This window comes from Colias eurytheme, chromosome 2 (genome assembly GCF_061535395.1).
Source record: "Colias eurytheme isolate Ceu_HAF_F1 chromosome 2, ilColEury1 Martin Lab GWU primary, whole genome shotgun sequence".
Lineage (NCBI taxonomy): Eukaryota > Metazoa > Arthropoda > Insecta > Lepidoptera > Pieridae > Colias > Colias eurytheme.
The window spans coordinates 3,762,139-3,783,326 of NC_142981.1; the positions used below are offsets into that span (position 1 = coordinate 3,762,139).

The window sequence follows — 21,188 nt, forward strand, 5'->3', positions numbered from 1 at the left end:
ATTCATGTCTTATACGCTGAGTATTTATTAATCTTTTTTCGAATACCACTTCTCCTTAAATGCACGATCGAGTTTAAGTACACATAGTTATAAATAATGACTAGAAAATTGAAAGATACATACATAACGGCAGATCATATTAAAAATTTATTTATTACTTCGCGTACGTCGCAGCCAACATTTACAGTGAATACATATTCTTAATAAATATCATCTTCAAACTTCGTATTCGTATTAAACAATTATCAAATTATTCTTGCCAAGCTAGAAGAAGGTGAAGAACAACATCTAAAGAAAGATACAACAAAGACTGTTGCTTAAAAAATGTTTACACTGAATACGACGTGAATTCAGCAAACTGTTAAAGACTATTCAGGAGAAACAAGACTTGTAGGTAATACTTGTTACACAATTCTCCTGAACATGGCAGATAATAAATGTTATAATTATTCATGTGAATTGATTATAAATTATTTTGCATTAAAATCATCAATAGTTATTAGAGATTAAATAAGACATGGTTTTGTGTCAACAGATAATTTCAAGAAAAATTGGCTGCGATATACTCAATAAGCAAGTTTAGTATCTAGCTAAGATAATATAATTTAAATAAATAATTTGGAGATAACCTCAATTCCATCATACTAGAACAGACAATAATGTGTTCTGATAGTACCTAATTCACGTTATTAAAGAAATGAAGAGTTACATCATCGAGACAAAGTTTTACATTTAAATTACACATTTATCAGGTCAGTATACAGTTTCATATAGGTACCTAATTATGACAAAAAGGAAACATCGATTAAGTATGAATTTAACAGATATAGATTGATAAAGATTTAAAAATAATACACTTTATTAAACGTCCTCTTTTATTAATTTACTTGGAGGCAGGACGTGGATAGTTCTTAAACGATTGTGCGTCAACGTGACTAACTTTTCTTGGGGAATATAATCAGATTAACACAGGTACTATATGCATATGCATATGCATACCTGTGAAATCCGGTTCGATCAAATTAACCAATTTGGTATTCTCCCAAACTTCACAATTACGTGATATCCATCAAATCTAATTACATATTTGTATTTAATATCACGCCTGTGTATCAGCATCAGTGTAATGTGAGGGTCCTTCAGCGGAACACACGGAGTCTTCCGGAGTTCGCGACGCGTCGCCCGCTTCGCTCGCTTCCACCGCGCCGCTCTTGTTCTTACCACCGCGACGAGCTTGTAATGCCTAAATAAGTTATACTTTGTTCAAAATCTGGGTATAGACTATATGTTTCTATAGAAAGGTACGGCCTTACTACAAAATTAAAATCAGTCACGATATTTTAAACATTTTTTTCGCTCGTAATAAATAAATTCTGATCACAATAAAGATTGTGAGTAAAGCCGTTTGTTAATAGAAGCAAAATTATTGTAAGAAATAGATTAAGCGAAAAACTTCAATGACATTTAACAGTTAACACACTACAAAAATCGCGTGTCCCAATAAGTAACAAAAGCTCAATCAAACACATTTAGTTCAATAATCACATAGTTAAAAATCACACATCGTGTTCAAAACGCTTTATTTATATTAAAGTGTAAATCCATTTATAGCGGTGACAACGTTGCTTTAGAAGATCGCCGAGTGCGGGGCAGTAACAAGACCTTACTTTATTTTTCCTTTAGAAGGAAGGAAATATGATATAACGTTCCCAATACTTAGACTTAGTAATTTCCCCCTTCATTAAGAAGTTCTCAAATGCACCCGGCGAAAAGCGTAACATAGCTTGCACGGTAGCAAAGGTCAGTGCTCAGGGTGTGCCTCGTATGCACTAGGGGAGATTTGGGGCGAAGGCGACAACCACAAGGGGCATGCGGGTGCTCCGTGGTACATGCTGTATATATCATAACACCTTACCTTTTCGCGACTGCCCTTTTTCTAGGTGGGGCAGAATGGAATGTGAAACATGGATTAATGGCAATGAAGATGAGATTTCGTAACTAAAATTGTTAAGGTTAGTAATCCAGGGCATATGGCTTAAGATCACAACATCAAAATTAGGATACAGATAATATTAATGGAATGTATTTTTGATGTTAAATAAATGAGTCTCATATATTACAGTAATATTTTTTTCTCAAGCTTTTGCAAACTTGAGCTTATCATTGTTCACAAATTGTTCCTGTTGATTCAAGTTAAAATTACATCATTTATACGAAGACAAGAAATACAGTTGTTTGTACTCAAACAACTGTATTAACATTATTAAGTATAATAATATTAATTTTTAAAACATGATTCAAAAATAAATGATAATACACTTAATTTATACGCACTTGTAAAGAAAAACGTCTATGGGGAGGTTTCCGACCTCCCCTACGCTTGCTGATGTGAGGGTTGTCCCTCCGTAGCGTCTTGTTGCGCAGAATCTCTAGCTGCACGTACAGCCTTTTCAGTTCAGCCCGCACCTCCTCTGAGGTTGGTTCCTCTTCACCCTCCACACCGAATCCTTCTGCAGGTCCTCGACGAGATACCTATGGAGATTTGAAGGTAATGGTAAGATCAGTAGATAATATATTATGGAATTTTGATGTTTTGTTACAGCTAAGATGATGATTTTGGATAAACATTCATTATTTACGGATACCTTTTTTAATTTTAATTCACTAATCACACACAACATATTTAATTAGTTGCACTGTTCAACATACTAACTTCTTGAGCCAAAGACCGTGCTCTGTAGCCATGCCAGAGCCTTGGCGCTAGAACACACGCGAGTGCCGCCCCTGAGGACAGATGCGCCCGAGCCGCTGACGCGAGGGGCGAGCGTTCAGGCGCCGCGCCAGATACTGCCGCCACCCGCCAGGCGATCCCGCAAGCGCCTTCTATCCATAGAGCTGCGGCTAGCCAACCGCGCTCCTGGAAACGTTATATTTCTTGTCGATGTGCGCTCTATTTATAGAGCATTGTTTAATCGCGGTTCAAGAAAAGATATCTATTGTTTATAGTTCGAAGAATACCCTCTATCCGTAAAAATACGGCTACCGCGCTACTGGAGAAGTTATGTGGTTAATGGATATAATATATAACAACGGTATGTTGAAATCTAAATAATAGTGCTTTGTTATTTAATTTAGATTTCAATAAATATTAGACATATCGCAAGAAATTGATTTAATAAGTCTTTTAGCTTAGGCTCTTTATAAAACGGTTCCGTAAAAGAGATGGATATAACATAGGTATATATTATGTTAATAGTTCAAAAGAATAGTTCGAGGAAATGTATCATGATTGATAGCACTTAGCAGGTCTATCTATGCCCCCTATCTAGACAGTTAGATATAGATTGACTTGGTTTTTTGACGAACAGTTTATACTCATCGTTCAGTATTTTAAGAATTTCTTTCATAATTATGTAATACGTTGAAAATATTGAATACTACGTAAATTGTTAGTTGCTATTTATATAATTTGAATAGATAATGAGAGTTCTTTATAAACTTAAACTTCAAACTTAAAAATTTATGTCTACTTCAAAATGAAGCTACGTAATAAAAATTTCTATCTAGAATTCTGCACGTTTTTGCAAGCATTGTTTCCAACTAGAAAAAACACGTGTTGCCTTTATGAGAAATGAACACTTATGAAGGTCAAATCCGTAGCAAGCAACTAGGTCAGACATGTCATCAAAATTTATCGGCTATCGTTTTCAATTGTACCGGTATTTGTCATATAGATCAACGATTTCATGACTATGAAGTATCAATTGACCATTGTAGTGAAATGATTGAAGGATTTTCGCTTTATATTGTGTGAAATTAATGCATTTGATATGGTTTCGAGACCATGTTTAGTTTAATATATATTGAGTAGAAAGAATGTGTAGAAAGAATGTGTATTATTTTTTATATATGTAGTTGATAAAATAGCTAACTAAGCTAACTAAAGCATTCAAATAATTCGTATCGTTACTGGTTGATGCAATCACATCTTAATAACCTGTAGGTATTAATTAAACAGCCTATATGTGAAATTTAAGTAGTATGATTTTAATTGGTGCAGATGACGTAATTCATTAATTAAATATTATTTCGGGCAAAATTTATGCACGTTTCTGGGAACGACAGCTAAAATCATTCGATGTTTGGGTTTTCGGTTAAAAAATAGTGTACTTTTTATATGTAAAATAGCTTTAAGTATGTAAATTACCTGTGTCAAAACTTTTATTGAGGACTTTTTTATTTTTAATTATTTTTTATTTTGTTGGGTTTTCGAGGGGGTTTAGAATTTAGATCATTTATTACCTACATAAATATTTGCATCTCTGTAAGAACCAGAACATTTACTAGATAAATATTTGCCCCTCACCTGGAAGGTCAAATCAAACTCATAAGATAAATGCACCCCTTTAGCTGAAACGCCTCCTTGGTGCAGTGACCCGTGAGCGTAGAACCGAGGGGTCCTGGGTTCGATTCCCGGTGGAGACGAAGAAAAAAAAATGTCTCGGTCTGGCAGGACACAGAAGGCTGATCACCTACTTGTCCCTAAAGAAAATCGATCAGTGAAACAGATGTATGTATAATGCATCTGCCCCTTACTGGGACATGGGACTTCACTTTTTATTATTACACGCTTTATATTAGCTTCACCTGTATGTTTGTAACCGACTTCTTTGGGCGCGATTTTGACCCACTTTAAACGGCCAGATTTCGTTCAAACTTTGTAGATTTATTGAGGACCGATGACAATACACTAATTTGATAAATATTTTCTATTTTTTAGTTCGGTTTTATATAAACAGCGTGTTTTTTTGGTTTTTTTAACTATTATTATTTACCTGAAACGGCACATTAGCGTTCCGAGCCGCGTGCGCAATCCTCAGCCCCGCAAGGAGCAAGAGCACCTCTGCGCCCGCGGTGACGTGGTGCCAGGCGGCACGGGCGCACCCAATGTCGTCCTCGCACGCGGAGGTGGCCGTGAACGCGGCCAGGTAACACGCCGCGCCTATCAACATGGCTGCTACTATGCGGAGCACCTAGAAGTACGGTAGATTGTAAAGATTTGGTAAATCTTTTGTGGTTTTTGAGGCCATATTGAAAGACTGTAATTGCCATATTGAAAGACATCTTGTTGTTCCAGATTGTACCAATTTTGTTTTACCAAATTTAAAAGAAATAATGCACGAGTGTAATTCAACCAAAATTGTTGTTGGCGTAGCGCGTAGAATTTCAATTTAAATTTTTAACCTGTCACAAAGGAATTTTCTATTAGGTTAGTGTAGTTGTGTTCTATCGGCTGAAATGTTTGTCCGAATTCAATTCTGTATACAAGGTTTAATCAAACAAACGTCTGACACGATAAGCACATAAACGTTACTGAAACAAGCGAATATTCCGATGCATAATGCAAACAGTTGCCTACACATCAAATCTACCGAATACTGTCGGCTTTATTGCATAGAATATGCTACATGGTCCGAAATCAGCCCTGACAGCCAACCAAGTATTAAATTATTCCACACTAGATTCATCCGTCTGCATTGATATATTAGACGTGTATTCTGTTTTGAATAATTAGGTAGAAACTATAAATAGTTAAGTTTATAGAAGATAGAAAGATATTTAAGTATTATAGTAGTACTATTTTATTTATATACATTAGTGCTCTTAAAAGAGCTTTAATAAAAGCTTATATTTTACATAAATAAAAAATATTTCTTCATAAAACGTGTTTTAAATCTGTTTCATGCATGATTTTTTTCTTCTTATATTTCCTAAAAACAAATTTCGCAATATTTATCAGTATATCTTATAGACTTAGTTACCTCAGCATCTCTAGGCGTCCATCTATGCGCCTTCCTCGTGCGGAACTCAGCCAATAGGACCCATAGACGCAACACCACAGACCCGTAGCAGGCTACGAAGCCGAGCTCGCGTAGCCACGCGCCGAGCACGCAGCGCCACCGGGCTGCTGATATGTACTGGGATGCTGCCTTGAATTATTATGTTATGTAAATACTTATGTTTATAGTAACTTGTATGTATACATATTAATTTTATTAGTAATTGCGAGCATTCATTCCTTGTATCATAATCTCATTACTACGACTAGTTCTGAAAATCATGAATAATACGAAGTATGAAGTATAATCAATAATGATATGAAAGAATACACGTAATAGATAAAATCTAACTATCAAGACTCGAATTTACAACTCCTTTTTATAAGTCATTACCCGTTAGTAATATCTTCAACTCTTTCTCTTATCGATTTTCTTGTATATAGTAAATGATGAATCAAAACAAATATACTCTACAAATATTTTTAGTATCATGATTAAAAATAATATCAGTGTAATATTCCGTATCACTACATATTTTATAAAACTGATATTACTGTCTGTATGTCTATTCGCGATAAACTTAAAAACACAGATTTTCTTTCTGTTTTCACCAAATTATAACGTGATTATCGAAGAAGTTTATAAATTATAATATCGGTATGTATAATTTGAGAAAATGCGAGAGAAGGCGGTTGGAAAGGTGATACTAGGTATATGTATAATTTGTCTTTACTTACTGAACCATACATAAACATTGCACCAATGAGAACAACTTCTAATACAGTCCACATTCCCATAGCAACTGCCTGAAAACAGAGAGAACACCTAAATGAAAAGCCTTATTCTGAAGCATAAAATCGAGCATTGAAAATGTGACAATCGCTACCCAATATCAAAATTAATATGCTACAAAAAAAAATAGTAAAATGATTCGATATAATAATACAAAATAATACGGTAATAGAAGTATGTATTCATGTACATATAATCTTTGACAATACTACCAGACGTTGGCCGAACTTTTGTTATCATACAATTTTATTATTATGTTCAAACAATTTGCAATACAAATTTTATCTATATTTCAAAGTTTCTTATCATTGTAGAATCTCGTAAGAGTTAATGTCATTTTTCATCAAAAGCGCTTACTTTGCATTTTCTTTTCTTCAAAATTATAAGCCCAATGATGATGCAAAGCAGCATTCCTGCTAGGTTTGCGGCAAGAAGCGCTGCTCTGTACGTTTCTGGAAGGCAGGCTGTCGCATTGCTGCCGACGCCACATGGCGTGCATTTAAGACGACCTATTTCCTCGAGTTTGCTACCAGATATCCAGTTCCCACCACTTTCGTGCCAATGGTCTGATCGACACTTGCAATGATACTGGAAAACACGGAAATAATTTTGTAAATGTGTGTATTTCACGCAATAAATGCGAATAATATGATGATAAAAACATTACTTCTAACTTCCTATCTTCATTCGCTGATGGAAAAGCTTCGCAATCAGTAGTCATGGCATCACATAACGGGGTCCCTCCGAGCCATTCGTACATAGATTCTTCACAGGGCAAAGTAGGCAGTCGTCGAAATATAGCCGCAGCAGCCCGTGCTGCTCCTGAACCTCTCGCAGCGGCAGTTCCACCCCACCACCCAATGTCACCTTCACAAGAATACCATGCATTGGACCACATTACAAGACTAGCATTCCAAGCGGACGCGAGAGTGCGCCAGAATTGTTGTAGCGTAGCTGAGTTGTTTTGTTGAAACACAACGAGACGACCGGGTTCTGGGATGTAGAGAACTCCCAAGCTAAGTTGAGGCGCGCCGAGAGCGACTGCTGCAGGAGGCGGGTGAAGAGGCGTGCGAGCTGCAGCGCGGGCAAGGGCAGACGCTCTCGCTTCATCAGCCACGCCTTGGTCCACCAGCTCTGATAACGCACGGGCAACTTGCACTACGGCAGCTTCATACTCCCTCACGTTCTGTTAAAGATAACTTATAAGTTATAATGAGCCATCTGAGTGTTAGGAAAAATAATAACTAGGTACAATAAAATTAGCAAATTGATCACCCACGGTGATCGCAATATTTATTTTATATTGCGATAAAAAAGGAACATTATTTTCTAAGCAAAGATACAGGTTGTTTTTTTTTTCATATACCTATAAAAGGTAGAACAATATAGAGATAATAATATTACTTGCTCTGTGGAGATAATATAATAGCGTATTCTATGCTCTACGTTGAATGGTATACAATATCAAAAACAGGCTCAATGGCCTAGTCGCCCGTAGCACGCTTTACGGCATCATGTCTGAAAGCTTACCGATGGCAGCGGCGGCGGCCTCCTCAGCAGCAGCGACTCGCAGGCGGCAGGCGGCGGGGCCGGGCCGGCGGGCGCGGCGGCGACGGCGCACCACGCCAGCGCCAGCGCCGCGCCCCGCGCCCACCGCGCCCACATCGCTCACCTCGCACCCTGCTAACATGCCAAAACTATCTTGTATGGAATATAGAAATACGGATAAATATATCGCTGTTATAATAACTGTGCCTTCCGGTTTCACCCGGTAATATTTCTAGTCCATGTGCTATTCTGATGTACTTATACTATTATTCCTTTAAAGTTTCATGGGTTTCATCCAAACCATTTCACCGTTCGTGTAAGAGTTACAAACTTAAATCCATTCTCACAGACTTTCGCATTTACAATAAAATTCTTATTGACTATTGTCTTAGATCATTAAGTACTATTGTAAATTGTAGTAAACACATTTTATGGTAATTTAATGTAGATCTATCAATGTTTTCCCGGGTATTCAGAAAATATTATATTTTGTTTAAAAGCAAATTTTAATTTATGTGAAAGATGCTATCATAGCAAACGTAAAGTAGAATCAAAAAGGTTAAGGGTTATCAAAACATGGCCAATACTTTTGCGTTGAATTGAACAGCAATATCTACTAATAAATAATGCATTGGTCAATAGTTACCAACCGCCAGCTCCTCTGTGCCAGCGCTTGGGTCACTCGGTACTACACATATTTTAGCATCGCTTGCATGTATATTATAGTCTCTATATTTGAGTACATCTTCGAATATAATCGTAATACTAACGATTTAATAAAAATTTTAAAAAAACATATCATGGTTAAGAAAAATAGCATTTCCAAGTAAAAGTTTACAAAGATACTTCTGATGTTTATGAATGCTATCATGCTATCCGTATTGATAAGTATAAACATCATATGATATAAAACGTCATAGTTACGTAAACTTGGATTAAATAATCATTAACAAAAATACTCTTTGTCAATATTATCGTGATATTATCAGATAAGATAATAATACATTTGACAGGACCACTTGTAGAGTTCTGTCGTAAACACTGGCATAGATAAGATTGGAACATTACATAATTATTATCACAACGTAAATGGATTCGGCATTCAATAGTTGTACGTTATTTCTATATTTATAAATAATTCGTATTCAACGGGATTATAAATTTATAAAGAATAGAAAAAATTCGATCACGAGGCGGGACTCTATTCTTTATAAATTTAAATTTATAAAGCATTTGAATGCCATAAAACCAAAAATATCAAATTCAACGGTATTTGCAAAATACTAAATCGGGACCGATATTGATAATCATAATATTTCGTTTGTCCCTAATCAATCGAAAGAAAATAACACTTATCCAAACCTTTTATTTGCTATCAACGAGAAAATTATTGCAAATATAAATTCAATACTACGTCAACAATAATATTATTGCAAAATATAAACTCAACTATAAACTGTAGAAGTCTTAACGCTAGAGAACCTAAATAGACGTTAAATCAAAAAGCTGAGAATGGTAAGTCGAAATAGCCGATCGCTGATTCCATTAGTAATCCCATTCGATGTCCTCTTACCAGGGTGACTTTCAATCGATATGAAAGCGATTTAGAACGTGTAGCACAGTAAGGATTTCCCAATACAATTGTCAATGCTCGGCTAGCAGGAAAACGCTTCTACGGATTAATTTTTCACTTCGCTACGGGTTCATAAGACGAGTAATACTAGTGGATTGGAAATTGTGAATCCCTACGAATATTGCAGACCAAGACTTATACTCTCATCTACTACACTATAAATCTGCGGTTTATGAGATAATAACATAGATACGTAAGAGCTTTCAGTACACCTATAGTAGGTACTATACCTAATATATTAATTAATTGTGATAGGCTTTGTTTGTTGTGTTGATGACGGAAATGTTACATGTTAATAATCCGCAAAGCATTATGTAAATGTGTCAATGTCAATAGTCAATACTGTAGTTAACTAACGTTTTAATTTACAATTATTAACAACATCAACGTGTTAAATGAATTGCTTTACCAAACCCGATACCGAATACCTTCTCTATGATTGAAAACCGTTGGGCGTTGGTGCTAGGTATAGCAAAATTATCTAATTTTTGGCGCATTTAACCTAAAGGTAAAAAAGGCAGCCGCTTCTCAAAAATATTAGGTACTTATACCTAATATTATGTAGGTTTGCTAATAATTTTTAAAAGTATTAAGATACAATAATGTCCGAATCAGTCGTAAATGTTTATCTACCTGTATGTATTGTATGTAATGTATTGGTTATAAGGCTTTATACACAGAATTTTAATAAATGCAAAATATTACAGTATATTGTTGTTTTTTTATTATATTATCCATGAGAAACACTTCTATTAACATTTGCATCATCATAAATAACAAATACAGGACGTATCCGCTACGGAGACGGATGCAATTTTCGCTTTGAAGTAGACAAAGATAACGGTTTGATAAACTTTTGATGTTGAATGAGTATAATTATTTTTAAATTATTCTAAAATGATGTTATCCGTTTTAAACATTTAGGTCTTGTATCAAATTTATCTAATAGTAAAGAAAATATATGGTTTTACTTATTGTAATCCAAGATTGGTTCAGCAGTGAAAACAGATAAATAACTGATATCAAATACCAGATTTATGTAAAAATTAGTAAAGGTTTTTCTAAAAGTTTTTGCGGGGCTTTTCATAGTAGGTAATAAACAATTTCAAAGTTATTATAGTAAACTTTGGCAAATTTATTTCTAAGTTGGTTTTTCTTGATGATTTCAAATTATGCTTTACTACCTATAGAAAATATGAGCAATGGGCCTCAGTAATTTTTACCAACAAAACAATACTGTATAATATATTTAAAATACCTATTTTTATTGTCACTAATAATGCTTGTAACGCATTTATTTAGGTGTTTAAATCACATTTGCATATCTCTTATAAATAACATTTTGTTCTAAACAGGATTTATTTGCTAGCAATGTTACCTTATGATAAATGTACCTACCTTAGGTTTTCGAAAAGCCTAGGTATTCACAGAACGTTATAAATTTCTCGCCAATAAACGTTACAAATACCGAAATAAATCTCAACATTGCTACAAATAATATGACTCAATGCCAACCACATTGGCTGCTATCATGGAGCTTTTATTTATCCAGTGGTTCTTAAACATTGGTTCATAATTCCAAAGAAAATAAGTCTTCTTGACTCTCGACATTTTTTAGCGCATACAACATATACAATAGTATACATTTGAACAGAACAAAATATCTTCCATAAAAGCAACTCGGTACACATTTTTATAAAAGCTCTACTACTGCGACTTTTCTTAATTTCCTAAGTGCATTTTGTACGTGAAGTAGGAAAAATCTTTTATATTTTCTTTCATAACATCTGTGATATTCAAAAATGTATTAAAGGAATATCAGATAAGAAAAAACTGAATTGTAATTTTGAGTAGAAGCTTTTTTGTAGTTTTAATTAAAGCGAAAGCAATAATTCTGCATAAAATTATAAATAGTCTCCCTTCTGTCTAACCTCAGATTTTATAGCAAATTTAGAAAAAAGGTCAAGAATCTCTGTGTGATTTATGGTCGACTTTTACGGTTCGAAAATATATTATTTTTAGCCGATGGCGTCAGGGCTCTATGTCTCTGTTTTTTCTGTAATTTATAAGTAACTTTATATTTAATCACAAAAATAAATACCTCCCTATAAAATACAAAGCTAATGTGGGTTAAGTAAAAATATGCAATACTGATTACTTTAATTGGAATAATTACATAAAAGATGAAGCAGAACAAATAGCAATTGAAAAAAGCGACATTTTAAAGCAAGCTCTGCAAAATTTTGCTATCGAAACCGTTTTGTTTGGCTAAAAGCCAACATCAACGATTGTCAACGGCCCGTGAACTATTGTAATGTATGCATTTTATGAGATGAACTCGTTTTGGTTGATAAAGTACCAAACAATATTTAGGAGTTATTAGGCTCTATATTTCAGAGAGATTTAATACACTATTATTACGTTAATACCTAGCTATAAAAGTGACTGAAACTAGTTCGATAAAACTTTTATGTCCTATCCTAATTTTATGACAAATTTGCACTTCTTATACAACTACCTAACTACAGCTGCATTACAAAATATGTAGGTACATGCATTATATATCATATATAAGTACCTATATAAAAAATAAATGAATCTGTTATAATAAAAAATAATATAATCAAAACTTTATTCAAGCATTATATATGTATTATACTTAGAACCTAAGCTTAGAAGGTTATATTGAATGATCGCAGAGAGAATTATGACGTCGCGGGTAACAGAGCCTAGTCTTAAGACCTTTGTATAACGTAGACTTCGTCAATACCAATTAAAAGTTTCGTTTGAACAAGAGCAAAGTGCTTCATAATAATAATCTAACAAACAAATCATATCAAAAGAAGATTCATTCCAAATATTATTTTTAGATCATCTATATTTTTAACAGACCGGTGTATAAAACGTGCAAACCATTTTGTGAAAACGTGCACTTAAAAGACTAAACATAGTACCTTCTAATAGAGATGCTATGACGATCGTAAAACTGAAGCGACCCAGAGATGAGTTTACGAATTTTGTTTATAATTCAGCTCCTAAGTATAATAATATTCTTGTGAATATTCGTCAACGCATTATCTGTTTATGTGATATGAAGCATAGGATGTACCTATTTCTGCGCGGCTGGAAGCGCACAAATGTAAACAATTTGTAATTTTTCTACGTGATGTATTTTAGCTTTTGTTTGAGTGTGAGGCAACGATTTTATTACAGCGGTTAATGAATGTGTATGTGTATTGCTCTATGAGTGTTTTGTGGGAAATATTTAACACTATCCGTAATTCACTGACGCGAATATAAATATCATAATCAGATTGTAGCCGTTTTTAATGATTAGGAATAATAAGGTGCACTAAATGTATGCATAGTATAATGAAGAGGAAAAAGTATGTATTTCTTTGTCTTAAAGACCTCAGAAACTGGCCAGCAGTAAATTTTCAATACTTGCAAGAATTTGATGTGAACAGATTCTTAATTGTCGTTAAAATTAATTTAATTTCGAAACTCAAATTAAAAAGTATAAAATGAATATTTACGTTACGATTGTATGATTAAATTTATTACGGGGTATTTTTATATAGTTGGCCTAATAAACTTTCTAATGAACTATAGCCTACACCCTCAGTCACTCAGGGGAAGTGTTTATCGATGTTTCGAGTGACACTCAGAACTCGTATTTAGCTACACTCCTTGTTGTGTCTCAATAGGTTACTTTCGACACAATTTTATACGACAATAAAATGCGGTACATGTATCATTAAAGTTATTTTTGTCAATTGCCCGGAGGGATTGAACCTATAATTAAGGTAGGTAGAGTCACAGATAAATATTTAACAGATTAAATAGAGACATAGATTAAAATTACACAACACACATAAGTACCTACCTGTTCAAATAATAATTACTCAATAAGAAACGAAACCAAATTAACTAATCTTTTCAAAGAAGAGCTTATAAAAATATCAGTTTAGGTAGGTAATTAATATTCCGTTATCTATTTTCCATCATACAAGATTTGGTGAATTTTAGATAAGCTGATACTTAAATATTCGGAAAGATTTATATTAAACTAGCGGTCCGCCCCGGCTTCGCCCGTGGTACATATTTCGCAATAAAAAGTAGCCTATGTCCTTTCTCGGGTATCAAAATATCTCCATACCAAATTTCATGCAAATTGGTTCAGTAGTTTAGGCGTGATTGAGTAACAGACAGACAGACAGACAGAGTTACTTTCGCATTTATAATATTAGTATGGATTAAATAGCGGAATTTAATAGAGATATTATTAATCTCTATTAAATTCAGCGGTCACAAAAACGCTTTCGTGTTTATCATGCTTGTCTTATGTATAATGCTGAGAAATTATCTATTCAAGTCAGCTTCATGTCGGCATTCATGGATGGAAATTGGAATATGGATATGAATTAATAAATTATTGTTTACATACGTACAAACATTTAATTACTGGGATTCCAACAAAACCTACGTACCTAGTTTTGAATTAAAGTTTAAACTTAATATTTCTCCGTTAAATGTAGAGCAAATAAGAGGTTTTATTATTATGTAGGTATTTAATTTCCACACAGGCTTCTAGATAAATGTTTTAAAACGTTAAAAATTGATCTATATAAATGAATGTGTTCTCAATGGATAGATTTTATCTCCTTCAGAAAATCCCTAGTTTTATGTAAGCTATAACAGTTTCATGATTTCATTTCTATATATTTGTTCATTCGCTAGAGACAAATATCAATACCCCACATACGATTTAGTTATCCTCTATTTTATAATATGTAATTTATAAGGTCGATGGGAATGCTTAGAATGCACATACGTAGTCCTTATATTACAATCTACCTGATTATAGTATATCCTGCAATACTACATCTCCAACTCTATTATTCTCTACAACTAACTAGTTAATTGTGTGAATCATTTACTATGAACGGACGACAGTTCCCTCGTTTAGGTACCAAATAACCGTGACATAATAAACTAGAACTTAGCACACTATATCGTAAGTATGTTACATATGGTATAAATTGCGAATGTCAGAAAGATTTTATAGCGACGATTATTAGACTATCAACATATTGCTACCGTACAAGCGCGGATCCAGGGGGGGGGTCACGGGGTCATGACCCCCCCCTGGGCTAGGTCCACGACCTAAGTGGACCACTAATTTAATATTAACTTTTTTAAATTAACAAATTAATACTGTTCAATATGATGTTTTTATTGAATTTTGAGACATAAAAGTAATATAGAACAATGAAATCAATTACAAACGGTAACGGAAGAGAATATAACAAAAATTATAGAAAAAGTTTATTAGGGTCGACCTGTGGTCGTAATTTAAGGACAAATAACAGGTTTTTCGATTAAAAAAAAACTGTAACTGCGGAATAAAGTGTAATGGTAAAGTTGTATGTAATTAATTTTTTTTCTACAGCTTTTGCTGTTACACTTTTTACACAAAACCTCAAATATCGAAATATCCCAGTTCGTGGATAAGACATAAAATAGCAATTTTTTTTTTCAAATTAACACTATAAAATACAGTCAAATTACAACAAAAAATCGGCCAAGTGCGCGTCGGACTCGCGCACCGAGGACTCCGAGCAAACATATGTTTTCATTATGTTGTATCTTACAATTTTGTTTAAAGGATTTTTTTCTTTATCTGTGTTTGTAAGTGCTTAAGTCGTTGCATTTAACCAAATTTCAAAACTGTGTTCACGGGAAGTACCTTGTAGGTTTTGATTGATGATTCCCTTGCAAGTATAGTTGCGAATTACAGAATATGGGGCTCTAATTGCTTTTTCTTCAGATAGCGTTGACATAGAATTTGAATTAAATAACAGTTTTAAGTTATTATATAGACCTGAGTTCTGATGTGAATATCAATTAAATACATGTAGACGTTCATGAGTAAAGGGATTGTAAGTTTAAAATTATTTAAAAATATATTTTTATTTAATTTAATTAAATAATTAGGGTTTTCGCAGTTATTACTACATCTGTGCTATAACACGATACTTTTTACTCAATTTCAAGACTGTGTTTACGGGACAGGGTGCTCAGGGTGCAGGTATTGATTCCCTTGCTAATGTCGAAATCCTACGGTCTAGGTCCCTTGATGCTGTGAAAAATTCAAACGTTTTAGCCAACGCAATCAAAAGATGCAGCTGTAATTGCTGAAATTTTTCGACACTCCCAAGAAATCAAAACCTACAGGGTAGTTCCCGAGTACACAGAGTCATGAAATTTAGTACAATCAAACGTCTTATAACGCAGACTAGCTTACCGCCCGCGGCTTCGCCCGCTTTCTCTAAAACCCTATAAATTATATACTATTCCTCTTGAATTACTCTATCTTTAAAAAAACTGCATCGATATTCGTTGCGTAGTTTCAAAAGATTTAATCATACATAGGGATATAGGCACAGAGACAACGACTTTGTTTACTAATTGCGAAAAGCATGAATTTTTCCTTAGATTATAATAGGTATAAAAAAATATTAAAAAAAAAATTTAACTTGCAACCTTAAGTTACTCATGATCGCTGACATGTATTAACTTGATATTCATACCAAGAACTCAAGTCTAAAATACCTTTACGCTATAATAAAATCAAACTTCTATGTCAACGAATCAGAAGATACAGCCGTAAATGCCAAAAAATTTCGCAAATTTCGACATTCGCAAGGGAATCAAAACTCAAAACCTACAGGGTACTTTCCGTAAACTCAGAATCTTGAAATTCGGTACAAAGCAACATCTTATAGTACAGATACAGGAATAATTGCAAAAATAAAAATGTCTGCCTGTGAAGACCCTTTTTCTCAGGAACGCGTGGAGGTATCAATCTGAAATTCATACCGAATACTCAAATCTACGGTTCCTTATAGCTGTGAAAAAATCAAACTTATAAGCCGTAAATTATCGCAAATTTCGACATTATCGCAAGGGAATCAAAATCTATAGGTATTGTACTACAGATGGAGGAAAAATTGCTAAAACATACATTTCATGCTTATCAACATTCGCAAGTGTTGCCAGGAATCAAAACCTACAGGGTACTTCCCGTGAACACAGAATCTTGATATTTAATCTTTATTTAATAGAAACTTACGTCTTATAGCACAGATAAAGGAAAAATCGCAAAAAGCATAAATTTAATATTAAAACATATAAAAATGTTTGTACTGAACTCTTGGTTCGCCAATCCGACTCGCACTTGACCATTTTTTTTTAAATCTACGTATCAATTAAATTACCAAAATATAGCTTTTGAAAATTGACCACGTCTATGTGACCCCCCCCTGGCACTAAAGCTGGATCCGCCCTTGCTACCGTACTCATATAATAGTACCTCGCTTGAATGAGCACGTTCAGAAAGACTTGAGAAAGATTGAATAAGTAGGTAGGTATATTTGACATGATTTAGTCTAAAAAAAATTGAATGGAAACATGATATAGAACACTTGTCGAACTACTAACTTTACTAAGAAAGTAATATTGAGAGTTTTGGATCTTCAATGGTTTCATACTCGAAACTCTTTCCATGTAAGTATAGTTAAATTCATATCTATTACATCCGTAGGCTTTCACCTACATAAAAACTCTCTATGAGCATTATCTATTCCTTTTTAGTACAGTGCTTAGATACACAAATCGCTTCAAATAGGTACCTATATATACCTATATATCATTAAGAAACACGTCTGTTTAAACAGTAGGGAAATATACCCCGATTTTAATATTAAAACAAACAAAAGATATGGGATATTCGACGTTTAACAGCACACATATATTAGACCATGTTAATTTATCAGACTCAGACCAGAGCTAAAGGAAATGCCCTAGTTGCTAAGTATTGTTCGCACCAGTTTATTATCTACGTAATATAATTCACCTAACGTAATTAACATCCTTTATTTACACGGTAAACGGTTTAATACATAATAGTAATAACTATATCAGGGACGGTATTATAAACCGCTTTTACTAATTAATTACAATTACTACTGGTTTCCTAATAACCACCTGTAACCACTGACTGTTAACTTTCTTCAAAGATCGGAACGCATATTTGCATGAAGTCCACATTAAACGGGCCGTAAATGCTTTTTAAATGTAAAGGTAAAATTGACAAAGACAAAGACTTCACGTCCCACATGCCGCGCCGTGGCCATTGTCCACCCGAGTGCACACAGATATAGTGTCTTTCGCTATTCATACGTCTGTGAACCATCCATTGGACATGGAGGCCGGTACGACGCTCCATTGAACATGCTTGCATGCTTCACGAGCCTCCGCAAGAATTTATACGAATCTGAGAGAATGTCCAGTCATGTATGCCTCATATGAGATTGTTTGTGCTCCGTTTGAAATATGCAACAGCTATTGCAGTAGAATGTCGTTAGGTCGGCCGTTGTTGCCATTGACTCATCATTTTGATGGGATGTCCAAGCCTTATAAATGATGATACAATATTATTATAATACCTAAATGTAGTTTTTTTTTATTCTTTATTAGGTATACTAATTTGAATCTGCCCTTGTAGAGTCCTTAATAATTATACTTAACTATGCCTGTATACAAAAAAATTAATCCTAGAAGTTACTAATTCCGTAACAAATTAAATATTTAACAAAGTACCTATTTATAATGCCATTTATTACCAATTCGGTACTCAGCTTATCGTCTCTAAACATTTATTAGATATTATATTCAAAAATTTTCGCACTCTACGTACGCACTCTACGACATATTCTGTGTCTCTACCTTCAAAATACGTAGGTAACTACGGATTTATCGCGATTTATACACGAATATATTATATTCGTGTATAAAAAGTAATTAGTAGCGCACATCGGTATCGATTGTTAACAAGCTATGTAGGTACCTTGTTAACCGATTCAATTTTATCATTTATATCCGCTTTTATAAAACTCTAAGTTAACAATCCAGTTTATGCAACCCACTTTCATAGTTCACATAGTTAAATTAAAAATGCTTGAGATACTTTCCCCTAATTCTATTTATACCGCATACGTGTTGGACAAATAAGATCATTTCTATGTGATTTCGTTTTGATGACTCATAAAATGACCTAACCTGTTATTTGCTTACACTTATCGAAATTGTCACCCAAAGCTTTTAATCATACAAATACATATCCTATCTAATAAATACGAAAGTTTGTGAGGATTGAAAGTGAATGATTATTATATTTCACCATCGTACAATTTCTCCTGAACCGTTTTTATTACATAAAATAGAGTCTTATATGTTAAGTCCAAAATATGATTAAATACCTATCTATTGAATGTACGTTAGAAACTCACGAAATATTTGAATAACATAATAGATTTTAAAGAATGCAACATAATATAATTTTCAAAGCCTGTAACATTATTGATACTAGGTACATAGAGATTTTTTTTGTCAATCAAAAGACCTGAATTAATCTAGTTCAAACCCCATTTCGAAAAAAATAGCTATCCATTTCCATTCCTTAAAGCAACGTTGATATTTCCAATAAAAAGACACAACTAACCGGTAATTGAAAAAACGTAGCTAGCTCTGAAGGTTTCGTGATAGAGATTCATTAGGCGTTCCAACAGTTTTTATTCCGTCGTCAAAATCAACAAAAAATCTTTAATCTTAAATAATCTCATACGATAATATAAAATTTTGATTGTATTATATTTTTGAAGCTGAATAATCAGTTGTTGCGTTACCCCACACAACAAAATGTTGATTGTTTTAAAAAATATTCTTAAAGCTATTTGTGTACAGTTAATGAAAATGTGAACAGAATAGGTATAAATAAAAAATTTAATATGTATAAAAAAATTACCTGGTGAAACGTCAACTTTATATCCATTCTGGTTTCCATCAATAAATCCACCACATTTGTACCACACTACGTAAACAATAAAACTACAAGCTATAAATCTATCAACCTTAAACGCCACTGAATGCAAACACTGTTAGTTTTATTTAACACCCCTAAACCGCTAACATGAAATTTCGAAACCTACCCACGTATATGCTGTCACAACAAGGATCTGAGAGAGTACATCCTAGTGGGTTGTCATTTGAGTGGAATTAAATCCTGTGAGCAATTATGAAAGCAAATTACACGGTCGGGAAGACGCGAAATCTATATTTTTACTGCGGGTCTCGTTTTGTTGAACGTAAAAACGCTGTATGAATGATTTTTTGGTATCAGAACCGATGGTTTTATATAGAAAATGCGATTTTTCGGTTGTATGCAAGGATTAAGCGCGTGGTATAAAGAAACATTCGAGCAGGCGTATCGGCGCGCCACTGGGCGCTCTCCCGAAACCCGAAGATGTCGACACGAGCGGGCAGCGCGCATGCGCGTTCTCCTTGCCAGTTGCCAGTTTGCCACGCATTGTTCACACTTATCTCGTCCTGGAGCTCCTTACCATTACACATATTATGGGTTGTTAGCACATTCTGACAATTTGGTGATAGTACATGAACCAATGCAATGAACATATAATCTGTTTCGGTTGGAAGGTTTTTAACGGTGTAATAAACGAAAATGCTGTACAGTTTATTGTAATTCATGTTTTTGTATCCAGAATTTAAAGGTCAAATGATCAAATTTATTTCGTAGTGAAGTCCAATAAAAAATACCATGTATTTAGTTCAAACTCTTTAAAAATAAATGTGCGTTAATTAGAATGAATTTCACGCATAGTATTAAAAACCCCTAATTAATTTTAAGCTTATAAATATTAAAATAAACAAAAATAACTATAGCGGATTTACTTTCACAGCTAAATTGAAAACAAATCGTTCGAAATATAGGCATCTCGGTATATGAATACATATTTATAAATGTTCCGAAATAGGCAGAAATGTTGTAAAATGGATGAAAGCTTAAAAAGTTTAATATAAGCACTTAGGAAACCATATCTTCCTAAAAATAATATTTTACTCTATCTAATAAGTCAAAGCCATTAGTGTAACATACACTCAACTCATTCGCCAAGAGGTCTTGAATATTATTACTATCCAAATAAAACATAGGGACTTTACCCCTGCATACATTTGTGTATCAAACCGATATTTACCGCAACCGTATCTCTATTTCTAGTTTTCCACTGTTTCTCTATAAATATTTGGTGTTTGCGTTAGGGTACACAATACTCGGATACAGAATAAATAAATTTGACGTTCGTTGACGTTACGACCACAGCTTTCTGATATTTCGGCTTGTGCTAACCCTTTTAAGTAGTAAGTCCGAAGCCCACTCTGCCATTGGGAAATGGAAATTTGATATCCAACTATAAGGACATTACTGTCACAGTTAACACAGGCGAACATATGGA

At 33.9% G+C, this 21,188-nt stretch overlaps 1 protein-coding gene across 1 annotated transcript; it reads right to left on the bottom strand.

The window, feature by feature from the left end:
• Nucleotides 1–539: 539 nt before the first annotated feature.
• smog (G-protein coupled receptor 158 smog) lies at nt 540–20,137 on the bottom strand. The gene is made up of 11 exons (XM_090107471.1): nt 19,682–20,137; nt 8,163–8,315; nt 7,300–7,818; nt 6,990–7,220; nt 6,578–6,646; nt 5,823–5,990; nt 4,836–5,033; nt 2,714–2,917; nt 2,335–2,532; nt 1,916–1,936; nt 540–1,243 (listed from the first exon to the last, which is right to left on the bottom strand). Exons 2-11 carry the CDS (start codon nt 8,295–8,297, stop codon nt 1,100–1,102), a joined length of 1,887 nt encoding a protein of 628 aa, XP_089963597.1. The 5' UTR covers nt 8,298–8,315; nt 19,682–20,137; the 3' UTR covers nt 540–1,099.
• Nucleotides 20,138–21,188: the final 1,051 nt, after the last annotated feature.